At 49.5% G+C, this 20,353-nt stretch overlaps 1 protein-coding gene across 2 annotated transcripts in view; it reads right to left on the minus strand.

Annotated features, from left to right (window-relative positions):
* The window catches only part of LOC135916746 (angiotensin-converting enzyme-like), an 80,416-nt gene that overhangs the window by 29,121 nt on the left and 30,942 nt on the right, over positions 1-20,353 (minus strand). For both annotated transcript variants that reach the window (XM_065450195.2, XM_065450194.2), the window contains exon 9: positions 6,181-6,305. In XM_065450195.2, coding sequence (XP_065306267.1) covers positions 6,181-6,305 — 125 coding nt within the window. The remainder of the gene's footprint in view (positions 1-6,180; positions 6,306-20,353) is intronic.

The raw sequence follows: 20,353 nt of genomic DNA on the forward strand, positions 1-20,353 counted from the left end.
CCCACCTGCTGCGGCGACTTGCTTTGTAGGGACAATGATGTGCCGCGTCAAAACCCCCTCGGCGCCGCTATGACTAACGTGGTCGGCGGACCAAGTATTGTTAGTGGATTCGCCGTCGCCGCCACGGGTTGCTTGGAGCGGGGAAATCCCTGAAAAGAGATGTTTTGCAGCTGCGGTCTCATGGGCTCCAGAAGTTGTTGGTCAATGGACAGGCGCGGCGTCGGCTGACTACGGGGTCAGTTCTTGTATAAAGAGGCTCCTTCTCGGGTCACGACCCCTGTCTGCAAGACACCCTCTCACCTCGGTGTGTTCAGTGAAACCTGCGTGGAGGTGGGTGTGTAAACCCTCTGCCTCAAAGGCGGGACGACGACGATGACTTTGGATGCTACCATTGGTGGAAGGTTAAACGCGTTTTCCCTCACCTAGGGATCTAGGGAGAAAGTGCATTTAAGCAGCCGTTGGCGGCTCCTCAGTGTGCATTCCTCTTTCAGTCATGCTAGACTGATGAACTGTAGCGTTCTCATGTAGATACTCTAAATAAATCCCATATTCTTAGTTCTCGATGAGAACTAGTCTCTCTCTTCAACAACGTCCTCAGCGTGGTTAAGTTGCATGACGGCGTGGGCCAGCTATTATCTTTTTCATGCCCGACACCAACCATTACTACACCTGCTGCCGAGGGAAACTGACTGTCGCAGTTCCGGAGGAAAGAACTGCAAGCTCATTGAACTTTCTAAGGCCTCAATTTTCACCACAGTAGAGAACTTCGAGGGACCATCCGCCCAAGCGCTTATCGATACCGGGGCCACCGTTTCCGTCATCCATCAAAATATTTGTCGCAAGCTGAAAAGAATCACGAACTCTCCATCTGGCGTGGCACTATGTACTGCTGGCGCACAAACCATTCTTCCTCCAGCTTTATGCACCGCCCGCGTAGTCATCCAAGACAGCTTGTACGTCATCGAGGTTTTTGTGCTGCCTTCCTGTTCTCATGATCTCATTCTCGGGTGGGACTTTCTGTCACGTCATAGTGCCATCATCGGTTGTTCTCGTGCGCAAATGTTCCTTTTGCCGCTACGTGACTCGCCATCGGTCGATCTCAATGTTCTCAAAGTCTTCTTGATGATGGTACTGATCTATCTCCGAAGACGTCGGTGCTTGTGACTTTGTCGTGTACTTCAGGGCCAGACTCAACTGTGGCGTTTACGCCATCTGACATGCTTGCTCACCGTAAGGACTTATTTCTCCCGTTCACCGTTGTCACTGTTAAGTCTGAATCCTCTTTGATGCCCATCTGTAATCCGCACGAGCATCGGTATTCATTGACCATACTGCGCAGTGATACCTTAGCATCTGTGGAAGCTGTCACGCTTATTGAAGACCTTGACGTTCATGATGGCGCCACCCGTTTGCATCTGGACGCCATAACTTCCGTCTCATCAACACCGCCTTCAGCAGTTTTTGACAACTCCATCGCCGCAAACCTTTCCCAGAACTTTTTACTCTTCTCAAGGAGTTCGTTTCCTTGTTCGACTGCAACGAACCATCCTTGGGTCACACAACAAGTGTTTCTCATACCATCGACAGCGGCTCTCATGCACACTTGTGACAGCGCGCGTATCGCGTTTCCGCAGAAGAGCACTGAGTAATCACAGAACAAGTGGACGACATGCTGCAGCGCGTCGTCATTCAGCCTTCTCAAAGCCCTTGGTAGTCACCTGTCGTTCTAGTGGGTAGAAAAGATGGCATCATTTGGTTTTGTACTGATTATCGCCGCCTAAACAGGATTACAAGAAGAGACGTCTACCCATTGCCTCGGATCGACGATGCTCTTGACTGTCTGCAAGGTGCCGAATACTTCTCGTCTTTAAATCTCCACTCTGGCTATTGGCGGGTTCCCATTGCTGAGGCTGACTGCTCGAAGACAGCTTTCATCACTTCCGATGGCCTGTACCAGTGCCATCATGTACATCATGCCTTTGGGACTCTGCAGTGCTCCCGCTACCTTTGGGCTCATGATTGATACCGTCCTTCCCGAGCACAAGTGGAGAATATGTTTGTGTTACCTGGATGGAATATTTGTTTTCTCACAGCATTTTCCGACACATCTCGCCCATCTGCATGGCATCCTGACCTGTCTGACTTCAGCTAGCCTAAAGCTCAACCTCAAGAAGTGCCGTTTCGCTGCCCGCAAGTTAAGTGCTTTGGGCCACGCTGTCTCGAAAGACAGCATCCTTCCTGACCCCGAAAAGCTTCGCGCAGTCGCCGAGATTCCGAAGCCCACATCTATCAAGGGCCTGCGAAGTTTCATAGGCCAGTGCTCTTATTTTCGACGCTTCTTGCGGAACATCGCCTTTATTATCGCACGCTTGACAAAGCTGCTTACCGCAAGCAAAAGCATTTCCGTGGGGTCATCAGCATGTGATGAAGCCTTTGACATGTTACGCGAGTTGCTGACTTCGCCGATTCTTCTCCATTACGACCCAACTGCGCCGACAGAAGAAGTATTTTAATGATTGGAAAATGTAGAGAGGTCGGCCGGATAATGGAGCATCTGGCCTGCTACTCTACGTAAGAGTAGCAGGCACTGATGCGTTCACACTGGCATCAGTGTGAACGCCGACAGAGGTTCACACTGATGCCAGTGGTGTCTGCCTTGGTGCGGTCTTGGCCTAACGGAAAGCCACGCATGAAGAATACGTCATGGCTTATGCCAGCAGTACTCTTCACAATGCTTAGATGAATTACTCCGTTACAGAGAAGGAATGCTTAGCCATCTTTTGGGCATTGGGCAAGTTTCGATTCATCTCTACGGCCGTCCTTTCAGCAGCATCACTGACCATCACGTCCTTTGTTGGTTCTCCTTCTTGAAACACCAGTCGGGCCGCCTCAGCCATTGGGCGCTTCGCCTGCAGGAACATGACATTAGTGTCGTATACCGCTTTGGTTGAAAGCATTCCGACGCTGTCACGCTCTCGCGCTAGCCGATGACACCTGATGTGACTTTCTTTCCGTTCCTTCTCCGACCTCAGACCCGTCACTACTGACCGCTATTGACATGCACACCGAGCAACGCAAGTACCCGTCGCTTGCCCTGCTGGTCGACTACCTTGCCGCTCCATCGGTGGTTGCTTCAACGCGGACACTACGCCGTCAAGCAGCCCACTTTGCCGGGCAAGACAACACCCTCTGCCGCCGCAACTATATGCCTGACTGTCGGAAATGGCATCTGGCTATACCTCGTCACATGTGTTCCGATATGTGCGCGTACTTCCGTGCTGACCCTCAAAGCACCCACGCCGGCGTCCTAAAAACCTTCAAAAGGCTGCGTCAACAATATTACTGGCATGGAACGTATCGGTCTGTGCCATAGTGCGTTCGATCATGCACCGCCTGCCAACAAAACAAACCTCCCCCACTGCGCTCTACTGGCCCACTACAGCCACTACCGTGGCCTGGTCGACTGTTCGACCACGTAGGCATCGACCTCTATGGCCAACTCCCATACAGCGGTTGTGGAAGCCATTGGATAATTGTTGGCGTCGATCAGCGGACGCGCTACGCTGAGACTGCGACTCTTCCTGCCGCGACCACGCGCGTCGTTGCGATGTTCATTCTTCGCAACTTCTTCCTTCGCCACGGTGCTCCTCGAGAACTACTAAGAGATAGGGGTCGTGTGTTCTGGTCGAAAGCAATACGATCCCTCCTTCGCGAGTGCGATCCCTCCTTCGACCGCGTATCACCCCAAAACGAACGTTCTCACGGAGCGCTTCAACCGGACACTGGGCTACATGTTGAGGATGTACGTCTCGTGTGACCACACTAATTGGGACACCGTACTCCCGTTCGTTACTTTCGCTTGTAACACCACGGCACAAGTGACCACTGGTATTTCACCTTTTTTTCTATTGTATACATGGGCGTGAGCCTTCGTGTCCTCTGGATACTATCCCGCCCTACTGAGCTGACGCTTCCGGGTGCACAACTATTTCAGAAGTCGCCCGATACGCTGACGATTGCCACCAGCTATCTCGTTCGTTGACCAGCGAGGATCAGGGGTGTCGGAAGACAAGACGGGACAGTCATCAGGCTACGCCAACCTTCCCTGTTGGTTCCCTTGTTTGGCTATCAATACCGCTTGACATGCCTGGCCTTTCTTCTAAACTGCTTGCGCGGTACCACGGTCCGTACCGGATCATTGAAGCCTCGGCCCCTGTGAACTATAGCGTTGAGCCCGTCACACCATCGCCGGACCTTCGTTGTCGAGGTCGCGACACAGTTCGTGTTAGCCGGCTGAAGCCTTATTTCGACCCCCTCATCTTCTCGGCTCCCTGAATCGGCAGGATGGCTCCGTTTCACACCCGAGGCCAATGTAATGAAGCAGACGCACCTCGTGTTTCCGATAGCAGCTCCGAGACGATGACGAGCACCCGTGCTGTGATTTGCAAGAGAGCACGGGCTGTTCGCTGCTCCTAGGCTGCGGTTTATCTGCTACTTCCCACCTTTAATGAAACATCATTACAAGCTACATATTCACAATATCGCTTGTTTTACCTAATTAGTGGGAAGCAAATGTCAAAAATAGAATATTGAAGTAATTGCAGGTTTAAGCCAAAGGCATATTGCTAACATAAAATTAAGCTAAGGAATTCATAGAGGGAACAATCTGTAGCTGGAATATTATTGTAAACAATGATAAATATTTTCAAGCACCAACGATATGAAAACAAGTGAAATGAAACTGGAGGAAAACAGAGGCGTAGTAGCGTTCAAAAGGAAAAGCACCGATTAAAATAGCAAATTAGTAATTATCTATATGAATTACAATAGCTTTATCGGCCATATAAACTCGTAAACATCCGCTAACTAGCTAATTTAACAATGGCATAATGTGTAATCTCGACTTAACGAGGAGGTAAAATGAAACAGACACACGGAGACAGCGCTGCATCTGTGTGTCTCGCTATCAAAACGATGGAGTGAGGAATCGCAGCATCAGCAGGGATCGGATTGACCTTCGTGCATATCTCATTTCAACGCGAACAAAACGTGGAAAGCAGCGCATGCCAAACTACCGGTGCTACGCGCACTCTGCAAACATCGCGGATTGCTTTGAAGATGAGGCCCGCGCGCGTGCGCAATTCGGCCACGTCGCCGAACCAGGGCCGCTCGTTTCAGCTTCGCTGGTTAACCGTCTGTACGTGGGGCTTTCGCAATGATTTCTTTTATTTCATACTTGCAGCCTTTTTCAGAGCCCGTAAAAGATAACCACGTAAAAGACAACAACAAGGAAGTAGCTTCTTATGGTGTTTCTGAGTACGCCGTAAAATTTTGCAAGTACGACTCATGTCTTTTAAAAAATAGTTAAAATTTTGCAGAATTAAACCTAACAAATTGGTGACACTAGTCGGATTTTAAGAAATAGTCTGAAAAACTCAAGATGACTGTGAACTGTCCTGTTTTTCTTAGGTGCACCATTCTACTTTTAAAGTTGGGGTAATGTTACGTGAAAGATACGGTGTAATAAAAAAGGGCAAATATGGAGTGATCTGAAGCTTGGTAAGCCATAAAATACTTTATAATGAAAGACCTCGTGACATGCACGTCGAAGTTTTTGCGTCAAACTCCGCGTAACATCATGGATTGTGAAAGTGTTGGTAGTCTGTGCGCTACATTGATAAGCATTATTCATACACAGTTAACCAAGCCGAGGTAAATCTCTTATTTATCGATTCTCCTTCGCCTGAAACTACAGCGCACTTAACGAAGCGGGTTTGATAACTTTTTCTGCGCTAAAGTGGCTCAGACAAATAAAAATTTTCGAAATCTTCAATGACGTAACGCTGATGTGTTAAGGTCGCGGTTCATGTATAAAACTCAAAAAAGAAATACGCATGGTTTTGATTTGTATTGTTAAATACGAGTCTCAATCCCCACCAAATGCATATAGAGGCTAGAAATAATTTCAGCAATGTAAATAGATTTAGTACTCTTCTTTAGTGTAACACTACTTACACTCATGTGAAGTTATTTCGAGATGCTGTGCAAAACAATGTGCTGCAAAAGCATGGGCTGGCAGATATTCTAAGACCTGACATACATAAAGCAGTGACGACTGGGCCTCAATAATGTTTCATATTGTTGTTGGGATGGTAAAATAATTCCCAAATGTGTGCTCACCAGGATTTGCACCAGTCCTAAAGAAGACAGGCTGCTTGGCATACTTGAGGAAGTACTCAACGTGGCCCATTTCATGGTGCACAGTGAGCAGATCATCCATCTTAACTTCTGTACATTGCTTGATCCTGTTGGCAGTCGGCGTCAAATTCAAGAAACCGGCCCTTATCGACAAAAGCTTACCTACAAAAACTGACTGCGCGAAGGTCAACTTGAGCAAAAGTTCCCTTTGGCTAAGTTGGTTGTAAATAAGCTGTGTTACAATCAAAGCAATCTTGGCAAGTCTACAGGGGTAATGAGTGTCTAGTTTTGTTATTAAGGCATTTGAATATCACCTAACTAAACGACGAGCCACTTTGGAGTCAGAGTTGACATTCAAGTTCTTTATTTCTGCCTTGTAACGATACAAGGTACAGAGAGCGGAGGCGCAGAAAAAGCTGTCATATACAGCTTGACAAAGCAGCAGCCTCCATTCGCATGGCAGTGGCTTCGCAGCAGGGCTTTTAATACAAAGGTAATTGCAGTGTAATAACAGCTACACAATAATGAGCAAGCAAAAAGAAGGTATAGTATTTAGACAATATATAGTATAGACAATATATAAAAGAAGGAAAAAAATTAATTAAATTATGGGGTTTTACGTGCCAAAACCGCTTTCTGATTATGAGGCACGCTGTAGTGGAGGAGTCCGGAAATTTTGACCAGCTGGGGTTCTTTAACATGCAACTAAATCTAAGTACACGGGTGTTTTCGCCCCCATCGAAATGTGGCCTCCGTGGCCGGAATTCGAACCCGCGACCTCGTGCTCAGCAGCCCAACACCATAGCCACTGAGCAACCACAGCGGGTCCAAAAAAGGAAAATAGAGCCTATATGGTAATATACATAGCACGTAAAGCATTGTTTGACGCACTGAAGAGGTCAAAAGCTTTATATGCAGTCACATTTAAGAGGGTAGGCGTTCTCTACCTCAATTGATTCGAGGGGTCGGCACTACCCGATTCTCCGCATAAGTTGCCTGGAAACTGCTTCTCGGGCACTCAAATCAACAAGCTAACGTATGTGATTTACGTTTCACCATGTTTCAAGGTTAACCTGGATACTCAAGCGGTATTTGTACAAGTCACGGTTCTTCAGCACGCTACTTTGCAGAAAGAGATCCGCGCTCGGGGAGTGGCAGGGGACATTGCCAACATGACGAAGGAATGTCTTCCGCAAAATGTAGATACGCTGAAGACTACTAAATGTGGCTGTGCTCTGCACTCAATCACAGTAGTTTAAATAGGAGCAGAAAAGGAAATTATAGAGGAGTAAACTCATTGGCCTTGGAAGACCATATCTGAGCCGGCCTACGACCCCAATTACTTCAGCCACTTTCGTTGTGATATTGACACGTGGACTTGTTTACCTTTTTTGGGTGAGGGCTTTTCACCATCTGTTGTCGCTTAGCGCGGCGTGCGCCTGCATGTATATGAAGTTTCTGGAACGTTATCGATGGCGCTATCCGCTGTCTGTTGTCACCGAACCTTGCCTTATCTGATAGCTTGTATGCGCGACGCGAATAGTATTAAACTTTCTGGAAGACACGCGGGCATCAGCGTTTACTGTGGAACGTTCGACGTCTCGTGTATAAAAGTCGACGCGTTTGACCAGCAGATCAGATTTCGACGATCGCCGCCTTGCTCGCCGCTATCGCTGTGCTTTAAGTGTAGCCTGTGCTTGCGGGCACAGGTTCGGCCAATAAAAGTTAATTTCGTCATTCACGGTATTGCTACTATGTTCCTTACCGTCACTACTACGTGACATCTAGTGGAGGTGCTTTGCATTCATGTACCGGACGCCCCCACAAAGACGGGACCCAAGCCCGAACGCGGAAGACAACACTAACGTCGCCAGGAACCAGCGAGGTAGCCGCAGGCTGCAAGGACTGCCCCCGGAGCACGGACTTTTGCCTGAAACGACAAAGGTCATCGTCGCCAAGTCCGCCACAGTGACAACCCCAGCAACCCCATTGTGCTGCAACAGCCCAGGGAGCCACCGACTTCCCGTGGATCATCATTTGAAGACCAGGATAACTGGCTGCAAACGTATAAAAGGGCCGTTGCAGTCAACAACTAGAACTACGCCGACAAGCTCCGGCAAGTGTACTTCACTTTAGAAGACGTCGCCAGGACGTGGTTTGAGAACCGGGAATCAGCCCTGACTACATGGGACCTGTTCCGCAACGACTTCCTGCAAACATTCTTGAAAGTACTGCGCAAAGAGCGAGCTCGAGATCTACTGGAAACCCGCATGCAACTGCCTAACGAAAACATCGCGATATTTAGGGAGGAGATGACTCACCTCTTCCTACACGCCTACCGAGTCGGAAGAGAAAAAGTTCGCTTCCTGATGCGCGGTTTGGAGTAAGAGCTTTTGGCCAGATCAATGTGCAACCCACCTAAGACCGTCGCCGAATTTATTTCCGAGGCCACAATCACATAGAAGACGCTCGATATGCGGACAAAGCAGTATAACTACCTACCGCTCACCACAAGCTATAGCGACGTTGAAGCACTCGGCAGCGGGGATCTCCGAGAGACCATCAGAGTGGTCGTTCGCGAGGAACTGCAGAAGCTCTTTCCAAGGTTGCAGCCTCAAGTGGCCTCAATCGCCGACATCGTCAGAGAGGTTCAGCAGTCACGTGGTGTTTCTAACGTGCAACCACAATCACCGCAGCCCCAGCTGGACGCGATGACATACGCCACGCTCACCCGCCGTCAAGGTCCCCTCCGCGACCGTGCTACGGCCCTATAACGCTACAATTGCGTCGTTTACCACCACCGCCACCACGCCAAACCGTCGCCCAGCGCCGCCACGCGAGGATGATGGACATTCGGTGAGCCATCGCCCACCGCCCGCTCTGTTATCACTGTGGAGGAACCGGTCATGTGTACCGCCGATGCTCATACCGCGACTTGGGACTGAGAGCGTCCGCCATCAACGCACCGCGTACACACCTTGGGGAGCGCCCAACTTACATCGCCGAATACCTCAACACCACTCAGTGGAATTCTGGACGATGGGCCCGTTCGCACTCACGAGGCCACTACCTGTCGCCGCAACTCCGACCGTACACTGGCCAAGCGCAGGCCCGGTCTGCGAGCATATGTCCAGAAAACTAAAACCAGCAACCGATATAGGTGCGGAACTGACGAAGATCCTTCACCGCCGACGAAGACGCTGAAAACATTGTCTCGACGACATATCAACGAAACGCCACCATCCCAATGAAGCCTGGAAGCAAAGAATACGCCGACGAAAGGCGACCTGACGATGCCACGTTCGTACCAGCCACAGGTAAACGCGACGCAGCCGTGATGTGTCGCCTAGACCTAACTGCAGCGCGAGACAAAGAACCACCGACCTCGACGGGCTTCTCGACGGCCACGCAGTCACCGCCTTAGTGGACACAGAAGCCGATTACTCCATCATGAGTGGACCCGTCGCCGTCCAGTTGAAGACAGATAAGGCTGCATGGGAGGCTCTCAAATGCGGGCTACTTGAGGACACCTCGTAACGCCAACTGGTATCTGCACGCCAAGAATTACCGTTCACGACCGGACTTACCCTACCAGCTTCGTTAATCTCCAACAGTGTTCACGAGACGTCGTTCTCGGCATGGACTTCCTGAACGAACATGGTGCAATAATCGACCTGGAGTCGAAGCCTATTGATAACGCTGTCGGAAGATCAAGTGATACCATCGAAGAACAGGTGAGCATCCCGCCTTGCTCCAGCATTGTTGTTCCTGTTGGCACCGAAACACCTGCATACCTAGAAGGCGTCATCGAGGGCGACCGACATGTACTGCTCGACTTAGAAATTTGCGTCGCCAGAGGGGTCGTTCGACTGCACGGAGGAAAAACGAACTTGTTGCTGACAAACTTCAGCCAGGAGTTCAATCATACCAACAAGCGCACGACGATCGCGTACATCGTGGAAATTGTGGAAACCAGCTATGTGGATGTCTTGTCGGATTCTGCCGCATCTACCCAGCGACCATGGTTCCAGAACCACACTTCGACATAAATCCAAGTCTCCGCATAAGTAAGCAGCAACAGCTCAGAAGTCTTCTCGGACGATACAAAAACTGCTTTTCGACGTCATCCAGGATTCGACCAACACCAGTCACAAAGCATCGCATAATAATCGAACAGTGTGCTCGACTACTCCGCGAGAGCCCTTACCGAGTTTTCACGCGAGAATCTGAAGCTATAAGACAGCACGTTCACTAAATGCTGCGTGACGACATCGTCCAGCCGTCGAAAAGCCCGTGAGCATCACCTGTTGTTATGGTGAAAAGAAAGGATGGAACCCTACTTTTCTGCGTCGACTATCATCGACTGAACAAGATCACTAAGAAGGACATCTACTTCCTCTTACGGGTAGACAACGCATTGGATCGGCTGTGTAACGCTAAATACTTCTAGTCGATGGAGTTCAAGTGTGGCTACTGGCAAATAGAAGTGGACGAGAGAGATCGCGAAAAGACTGCCTTCATCGCGCCAGATGGCCTATACGAGTTCGAGGTAATGCCATTCGGACTGTGCTCGGCGCCTGCAACGTTCCAGCGCGTCATGGACAACGTGTTAGCAGGACTGAAGTGGCATACCTGTCTCGTTTACTCGGATGACGTCATCGTCTTCGACAGAAATTTCTACGATCACCTTAGGCGGCTTTCGACAGTACTAGTCATAAGGGCTCACTCTGAAGCCGAAAACGTCTGCTTCGCTTACGATGACCTTCTGTTCCTGGGCCACTACATAAAAAAATCTGGAGTCCGCCCCGACCCGCAGAAGACAGCTGCCATCGCCAAGTTCCAGCAGCCCATCGACATGAAGGCACTGCATAGATTCCTTGGAATGTGTGCCTACAACAGGCGCTTTGTCAAGGACTTTTCACGCATCGCTGAGCCTTTAACACACCTAACTAAATGTGATGTCGAGTTCAAATGTTAAACGGCGCAGGCCAACCTATTTCAGGAACTCAAACGACGCATGCAGTCGCCACCGGTACTTGCGCACTTCGACGAGGACACCAATACAGAAATTCACACTGACGCCAGTAGCCTAGGAATCGGTGCCGTCATAGTCCAGAGGAAAGACGGACTTCAACGGGGGATAGCTTACGCTAGGCGTTCGCTGTCAAAATCAGAATGCAATTATTCTATGACCGAAAACGAATGCGTCTCCATCTATTGGCTACAGCGAAATTCCGTCCTTACCTAGATGGCAGGCCGTTCAAAGTCGTCAGCTACATCACAGCCGGCACTGCATCATCATCATCATCATCAGCAGCAGCAGCAGCCTGGTTACGCCAACTGCAGGACAAAGGCCTCCCATACTTCTCCAACCACACCACTCATGTGCAAATTGTGGCCATGTTGTCCCTGCAAACTTCCCACCCACCTAACTTTCTGCCACCCCCTGCTACGCTTCCCTTCTCTTAGAATCCAGTCCGTAAACCTTAATGACCATCGGTTATCTTCCCTCCTCATTACACGTCCTGCCCATGGCTATTTCTTTTTCTTGATTTCAACTAAGATGTCATTGACTCGCGTTGTTCCCTCACTCAATCTGCTCTTTTTTTATCCCTTAACGTTACGCCCATCATTCTTCTTTCCATTGCTCGTTATGTCATCCTCAATTTAAGTAGAACCCTTTTCGTAAGCCTCCAGCTTTTTGTACAGTAGGTGAATACTGGTAAGACACAGCTGTTATACACTTTTCTCTTGAGAGATAATGGCAACCTGCTGCTCTTTATCTGAGAATGCCTGCCAAACGCACCCCGGACCATTCTTATTCTTCTGATTATTTCAATCTCATGATTCGTATTCTCGGTCACTACCTGCCCTAAGTAGATGTATTCCCTTACCACTTCCAGTACCTCGCTACCTATCGTAAACTGCCGTTCTCTTCCTAGACTGTTAAACATTACTTTAGTTTTCTGCAGAATAATTTTTAGACCCACTCTTCTGCTTTGCCTCTCCAGGTCAGTGAGTATGCATTGCAGTTGGTCCCATGAGTTACTAAGCAACGCAATATTATCAGCAAATCGCAAGTTACTGAGGTATTCTCCATTAACTCTCATCCCCAATTCTTCCCAATCCAGGTATCTGAATACCTCCTGTAAAGACGCTGTGAATAGCATCAGAGAGATCGTATCTCCCTCACTGACGCCTTTCTTTAATGGGATATTGTTGCTTTCTTTATGGAGGGCTACGGTGGCTGTGGCGCCGCTACATATATTGTTGTAGGAAGAAAGCAGGCCCACGAGTGTAAAATAATGTATATTTACAACTGGTGTATATGGAGTTCAGGCAACGGCCAGTCTTCGCCTTCCTTTGGTCATGTCCTCTTCTTCTTTCTCTTCACTGTTACATCACCCTCCCGGCGGGGTTAGCTCCATCCCGATGCAAGTTATCGAGCCTCCCTTAATGGGGCTTGAGCCTGGCGACGTGAACAACATCGCTGGTGATGTTGGGAGGCTGGCCGATTGGAGCAATGTCGTCTGTCGCGTCGGACAGTTAACGTAAGATCTGGTACGGACCAGAATAACGGGAAAGTAGTTTTTCTGACAAGCCGACACAACGTGAAGGCGTCCAAAGAACAAGGAAACCAAGTGGAAAATTGGGGTCTCGCTGCCGAAGGTCGTAGCATCGCGTTTGAGAAGCTTGCGAGACTGTGAGGCGATGATGGGCGACCTCTCGGACCTGGGTGGCTAAGGCAAGAGCATTGCGAGCGTAACCAGTGCTGGGGGATTGTACTGCGGAAGGTAGCGGCGTGTCAAAGGGCAAGATGGCGTAGCGGCCGTACAAAGGTAAAATGGTGAAGATCCGGCAGTGTCATGATGGGACGAGTTGTATGCGAAAGTGATGTATGGTAAAGTGACGTCCCAGTCACGGTGAGCGTCGGAAATGTACGTGGCCAGCATTTCAACTAATGTGCAGTTGAGTCGCTCGATCAGGCCGTTCGTTTGAGGGCAGTTCGCGGTAGCAAGCTGGTGTTCTGTAGAACAGGAGGGAAGAACATCATCGACGACTTTCGATAGAAAGTAGTGGCCGCGATCCGTGAGTAACTGGTGAGGGGCGGCGTGGTGCAGGATGACGTCGTATAGTAAGAAGTCGGCGACATCTGTAGCGCAGCTAGATGTCGCCGACTAGATATGCCATCGCTCGTGCGATGGCATATCTCGTGGTATAATCTGTCGCTACAGCAATCCATTTGTTTCCTTTAATTGAAATTAGGAAGGGTCCAAGGAGGTCGAGGCTTACACGGAAGAAGGGCTCTGTAGGGAAATCAATTGGTTGAAGCGAACCAACAGGAGGCATAGCAGGCCCCTTCCGGCGCTGACACTGGTCGCAAGAAGCCACATAACGGCGCACAGAGCAATAAATGCCGTGCCAGAAGAAGCGGCGCCGCAGGCGGTCGTAAGTACGAGTGATGCGCAGATGTCCAGCAGTAGGAGCGTCGTGAAGTTGCTGGAGCACGGCCAGGGTGCTTGGGAACAACTAGGATGAGCTCCGGGCCATCAGGACGAACGCTACTACGGTAGAAAGTTCCATCGCGCAAGGTTAACATCCGAAGGGACGGGTCGTTGGAAGAGGAGGTTAGGCGTTCGATAACTGTTCGAGGAACACGATCTTGCCGTTTCTAGAGAGGGATAGAATATTGATGTCCAAGTCTGCATCGGTACCGTCCGGTTGATCCACGGGATTGCGGGATAGGCAGTCAGGCTTATACATAATAATAATAATAATAATATTTGGGGTTTTACGTGCCAAAACCACTTTCTGATTATGAGGCACGCCGTAGTGGAGGACTCCGGAAATTTTGACCACCTGGGGTTCTTTAACGTGCACCTAAATCTAAGCACACGGGTGTTTTCGCATTTCGCCTCCATCGAAATGCGGCCGCCGTGGCCGGGATTCGATCCCGCGACCTCGTGCTCTATACATAATAGAACATGTATATTCTTGTAGACGCAGTGACCAACGTGCAAGTCGTCCAGTTGGGTCCTTCAAAGAGGAGAGCCAGTAGAGGGCGTGATGATCGGTTACGGCACCGAAGCTCCGACCGAAAAGGTACGGTCGAAATTTCGCGACCGCCCATACGAGCGCGAGACATTCTCTCTCAGTAATGGAGTAATTTCGCTCGGGCGTGGAAAGAAGGCGGCAAGCGTAAGCGATGACATGGTCTTGGCCCTGTTGACGCTGAGCGAGGACAGCGCCGATGTCATGACCACTCGCGTCAGTTCGTACTTCAGTGGGCGCAGAAGGGTCAAAGTGTGAGAGAATCGGGGAAGTTGTAAGCCACTCAATCAGGGTAGAGAAGGCTTTCTCCTGTAGTGGTCCCCAAGAGAAAGAGGCGTCTTTCTTAAGAAGGTCAGTGAGAGGGTGAGCGATGTCGGCAAAATTTTTCACAAATCGCCGGAAATAAGAGCATAAGCGCAGAAAACTACGGACCTCGTTCGTTGAACAAGGTACAGGAAAATTTCGCACGGCGTGAACTTTCTATGGATCAGGTTGGATTCCGGCGGCGTTTACGACTTGACCAAGCATGTTAATTTCACGGCGACCGAAATGGCACTTGGAGGAGTTTAGCTGAAGGCCAGCCCAGCGAAACACGGAGAGTATGGTTGTGAGGCGCCGCAGGTGGCTCTCAAAGTTCGGCGAAAACACAATCACATCGTCGAGGTAACACAGGCATGTAGACCACTTCAAGCCGCGCAAGAGAGAGTCCATCATGCGCTCGAATGTACCTGGCGCATTGCATAATCCAAAGCGCATGACTTTAAATTGGTACAGACCGCCCGGTATGACGAAGGCGGTTTTCTCGCGGTCCATCTCATCGACGCTAATCTGCCAATAGCCAGAGCGGAGGCCAATTGATGAAAAGTATCGGGATCCGTGAAGGCAGTCAAGAGCGTCATCAATGCGAGGCAGGGGATAAACATCCTTCTTTGTTATCCTGTTGAGGTGACGGTAGTCAACGCAGAAGCTCCACAAGTTGTCTTTTTTCGTTACTAAGACAACCGCTGATGCCCACGGGCTACTGGAAGGTTCAATGATGTGCTTGTCCATCATCCTGTCTACTTCTTTTCTATGATGGCCCTTTCTGTTGCGGAGCCACGATATGGCCGCCTATAAATGGGGCTGGCGTCACCGGTGTTGATGCGATGCGTGACAACATAAGTCTGGCCTAGTTGACAGTCGCCCAAATGAAATATATCCCGATAAGAGGACAGGAGGTTACGAAGAGCTGTTGTTTGCTCAGAAGGAAGGTCAGGTGCAATCACTTTACAAACATCGTATGCAGGCGTCGAGTACCGAGGAGCGGCTGACAAAGGTTCGTTGGTACTGAGTAATGATTCAGAGGTCAACGAAGAAATCTCAAATTGTTCCAAAGGTGTGATATGCGGTATGGTGATGCCGTATGGCAGCACATGCGACGAAAATTCGAAATTAAGGATGTGCATGCGAGCGCAGTTCTCGCGCATCCGGATTAAGGCGCTCGGTAGGGCAATATTGCGTGACAAACCACGTCAGTAAGCGGCGACACGACGTAGTCACCATCAGGTACGAGAGGACAGGGCGTCAGGAGGACATATGTAGCCGTCGGCGGAGACAGCCTTGCAAACTCAGCTGAACATCAGCGGTGTGAAGCACAAGTTGTTGCGTCGGCAGGAAGCGGCAGATCTAACTGTACAAAACCTGCGGAGCAGTCAGTTTGGGCAGAGGGTTTCGAAAGGAAGTCGAGGCCGAGAATTAGGTCGTACGGACAGTGCTCAAGGACGATAAATAAAACAAGGGTATAATGGCCCCCAATGTTCACACGTGCTATGCACATTCCAAGGGCAGGTGAAATACTCCAATCGGCGACTCGCACAGTGTACGGTACGGCGGGTGTCAGAACATTTTTGAGCCTTTGGTGGACAGCAGCGCTGATAACTGAAAGCTGCGCTCCTGTATCAACGAGAGATCTAACAGTAACGCCATCAACTTCAATGTCCAGTAGGTTTCCACAGGTAGGCCGGGTCAACAGGATTTGTGGGCCGGGTCGGAGTTGCAGCTTCATATCCGGGAGCTGCACCACCTAGTTTCCCGAAGCGAAGCGACCTAGAACCTTGCGCAGACGGGGAGCGGCTGGATCTTGGTAGAGCACTGTCGGCGTTGATGTTCCTAGTTGGCGTATAGGGCGAGAAAGTGCGATTGTCTGGCACTTGGTGGTAGTTACTTCGAGACGACCACCGAAGAGACGACGACCAGTGGTTGCTGCAATGAGGGGCGATGTGTCCAATACCGGAACATTTAAAACAGATGAGTTTATCAACCGCTGTGCGACAGGCAGCTGGGTTGCGATGAAGTGGCGGAAAGCTTTGCGTCTGGGAGCGAGCGGCCAAAGACATCTGGTAGGTGTTTGTATGGCGGACCCAGTAGAGAGGAGGAATGCCCACACTTGCTATTGCCTCCCGAACGACCGCTTGTATAAGGGAAATAGCGGGCACGCTTTCCTGACAGTCGAAACGAACTGTAGCCGGAGCCATGGCCTCAAGCTCACGGCGAATGATGTGCGTGATATCTTCCGGTCCTGTGGGCTGGACGAACAGCGGCGCGTCTTCGCAAAAATATGTCACGGTGGTATTAGGCAATCAGTCAAAAGCTTGAGCGACGTGGCGGCTCTTCGCTTGTTCGACGCGCCGGCACTCCTTTATAATTGCGTCCACAGTGGCATAATCCTTACACATCAGGAAATTGAAAGCATCGTCTGGAATACCTTTCAGTATGAGACCAATCTTGTCTGCCTCGGTCATGTTGTTATTAGCCTTGCGATAGAGGGCCAGCACATCCTGTATGTACACAACATAGGATTCCGCTGCCAGCTGTCGACCGACAGGTCTACCAAACAGGTCGCGCATTTTTTCTTTGAAGACATCCCAACTTGTTAGGTCAGCGTCATGTGTGTCGTACCGTTGCTTTGCAGTTCCTCTCAGATAAAATATCCTGTTTGCTAGCATCATTGTTGGATCCCGCCTGTTGTTGCCGCACACTCGCTCGTACATCATAAGCCAGTCCTCGACGTCGGCGCTGTCCATGCCACAAAATGTCCCCGGGTCCCGTGGAGGGATGAGGATGACCTTTCGCATGGGCTGCTGAGCTAGTGTTGCTTGTGTCGCTTGATTCGCTATTGTGGCGGCAGGTAGATGATGTCCGCTGAGAAGTTCCGCCATTGTACCCCGCAGCTTCCATTAAAATGTTGCAGGAAGAAAGGAGTCCCACGAGCATAAAATAATGTATATTTACAACTGGTGCATATGGCATTCAGGCAACGGAAAATCTTCATCGTCCTCTAGTTCATGTTAACTTCGTTCCCTTCACCGTAACAATATCTTTCAGTATTTTTCCTGCGGCTCATTTACACCCTGATTCCGTAATGCCTCCATGGCTGCTGAGGTGTCGACTGAATCAAACGCTTTCTCGTAATCAATGAAAACTATATATAAGGGTTGGTTATATTGCACCTATTTCTCTATCACCTGATTGATAGTGTGAATATGGTCTATTGTTGGGTAGCCTTTACGAAATCCTGCCCGGTCCTTTTGTTGACAGAAGTCTAAGGTGTTCCCGATTCTATTTGGGATTACCTTAGTAAATACTTTTTAGGCAACGGACAGTAAGCCGATCGGTCTATAATTTTTCTACTCTTTAACGTCCCCTTTCTTATGGATTAGGATTATGTTGGTGTTCTTTCAAGATTCCGCTACGCTCGAGGTCATGAGGCATTGCATATAAAGGGTGGCCAGTTTTTCTAGAACAATCTGCCCACCATTGTTCAACAAATCTGCTGTTACCTGATCCTCCCCAGCTGGCTTCCCCCTTTGCATAGCTTCCAAGGCTTTCCTTACTTCTTCCGGTGTTAATTGTAGGATTTCCAATTCCTCTAGACTATTCTCTCTTCCATTATTGTCGTGGGTGCCACTGGTACTGTATAAATCTCTATAGAACTCATCCGCCACTTGAACTACCTCATCCACATTAGTAATGATGTTGCCCGCTTTGCCTCCTAACGCATACATCTGATTCTTGCCTATTCCTAGTTTCATTTTCACTGCCTTCAGGCTTCCTCCGTTTCTGTGAGCATGTTCAATTCTATCCATATTATACTTCCTTATGTCAGCTGTCTTACGCTTGTCGAATAACTTCGAAAGTTATGCCAGTTCCATTCTAGCTGTAGGTTTAGAGGCTTTCATAGATTGGCGTTTCTTGATCCGATCTATCGTCTCCTGCGATAGCTTACTGGTGTGGTGCCTAACGATGTTAGCACCGTCTTCTATTGCACACTGCTTAATGATGCCCATAAGATTGTCGTTCATTGCGTCAATACTAAGGTCCTCTTCCTGCGTCAATGCCGAATACCAGTTCTGTAGCTTGATCCGGAATTCCTCTATTTTGCTTCTTACCGCTAACTCATTGATCAGCTTCGTAGGTACCAGTTTCTTCCGTTCCTTCCTCAAGCCTTGGCTGATTCTAGTTCCCAACATCCTTTGGTAACTGCAGCGCACTTTTCCGAGCACATCAACATCTTCTATGATGCAAGGATTAGCGCAGAGTATGAGGTTTACTTTATTTCTAGTCTAGCCATTTGGGCTCCTCCACGTCTACTTTCGGTTATCCCGCGTGTGGAAGAAGGTATTCATTATCCGCATATTATTCCGTTCTGCAAACTGTACTAATAAATCTCCCCTGGTATTCCTAGAACCAGCCTGCGTCTTGCCAACCCTGGTGTTGATGTCGCCCATCAGTACAGTGTATTTTGTTTTGACTTTCTAATTGCCGATTCCACATCTTCACAGAAGCTTTCGACTTCCTGGTCATCATGACTTGATGTAAGGGCGTAGGGGCCTGCAGGACCTTCGATTTTTACCTCTTATTATGTTTCACAACAAGACTGTCATCGTCTCGTTAATCCTATAGAATTCCTGTATGTTAGCAGCTATATACTTAATAATCAGGGATCCGACTCCTAGTTGTCGTCTCTCCGCGAAGTCCCGGTAGCACAGGGCGTGTCCGCTTTTCAGCACTGTATATGCTTCTTTGTTCTCCTAACCTCACTTTGCACTATCATATCCCACTCACTGCCCGATAAATCAGCCAATAGCACTGCTAGATCCACGTCACTAAATAACGTACTAGCGTTTAACGTTGCCCGGTTCAGATTTCCATAGTGGCCTGTCCGGACCCAGAGATTCTTAGCACCGTCTGCTGCGTCACAGGTCTGACCGCCACCATGATCAGCTGCTTCGCAGCTGCTGGGGACTGAGAGCCGGGGTTTTATCATTGTATTCATATAGGTTGTGGCCAAGTACTGCACATAGGTGGCCAATCGTGCTCTGATGAGGGAGTGCATTACCGGTCTGGTCACCAGGATCAGGCCGCGCTCCGGGCCTGTTTTATGCAATTTTATCAACTCGCGGATTCTTTTTTATACCGGTGGAAAATTGCGCGGCACTGGGATTCGAACTTCGGTCCTCTTGCATGCGAGGCAGATGCTGTACCGCTACGCCACCGGTGCATAACTGACAATGCTACGTTGAGTACAAGCTCGACGACCGTGTTTGGGTTTGGACCCCAATACGCCGACGAGGACTTAGTGAGAAGCTATTGCGCTGCTACTTCAGACCCTACAACATCACGCGGTGCATTGGCGCACTCGACTATGAGGTAGTACCAGACGGCATTTCACTATCAGAGGGGCGCGGCTCACGACCTGAAATAGTCCATGTTGCGTGTCTTAAGCCGTTCTACCAGCGCTACTGAACTTTGCGACTTTGCTTAGCTGGCCTTCAGACTTTCTTTTTTAGAACTGCGTTACGTTGGACTTTGTTTCTTTGATCATTCTTTTGTGTTTCGCTCTCCTGTTATGCTTGTAGCATCGGGACGATGCTTTTTCATGGGGGGCGGGGGGAGGGGGGGGCATGGTACTGACACGTGGACCGGTTTAAGTTTTTCGGGAGAGCGCTTTTCACCGTCTACCAAATGTTATCGCTCATGGCGGGACGCGCCTGCATGCATCGGTGGTCCTATCTTCTTTCTGTTGTCATCGAACCTTGTGTAATCTGATTAGATGTATGCGCGA

The sequence above is a fragment of the Dermacentor albipictus genome, chromosome 4 (assembly GCF_038994185.2).
Source record: "Dermacentor albipictus isolate Rhodes 1998 colony chromosome 4, USDA_Dalb.pri_finalv2, whole genome shotgun sequence".
Taxonomy (NCBI): domain Eukaryota; kingdom Metazoa; phylum Arthropoda; class Arachnida; order Ixodida; family Ixodidae; genus Dermacentor; species Dermacentor albipictus.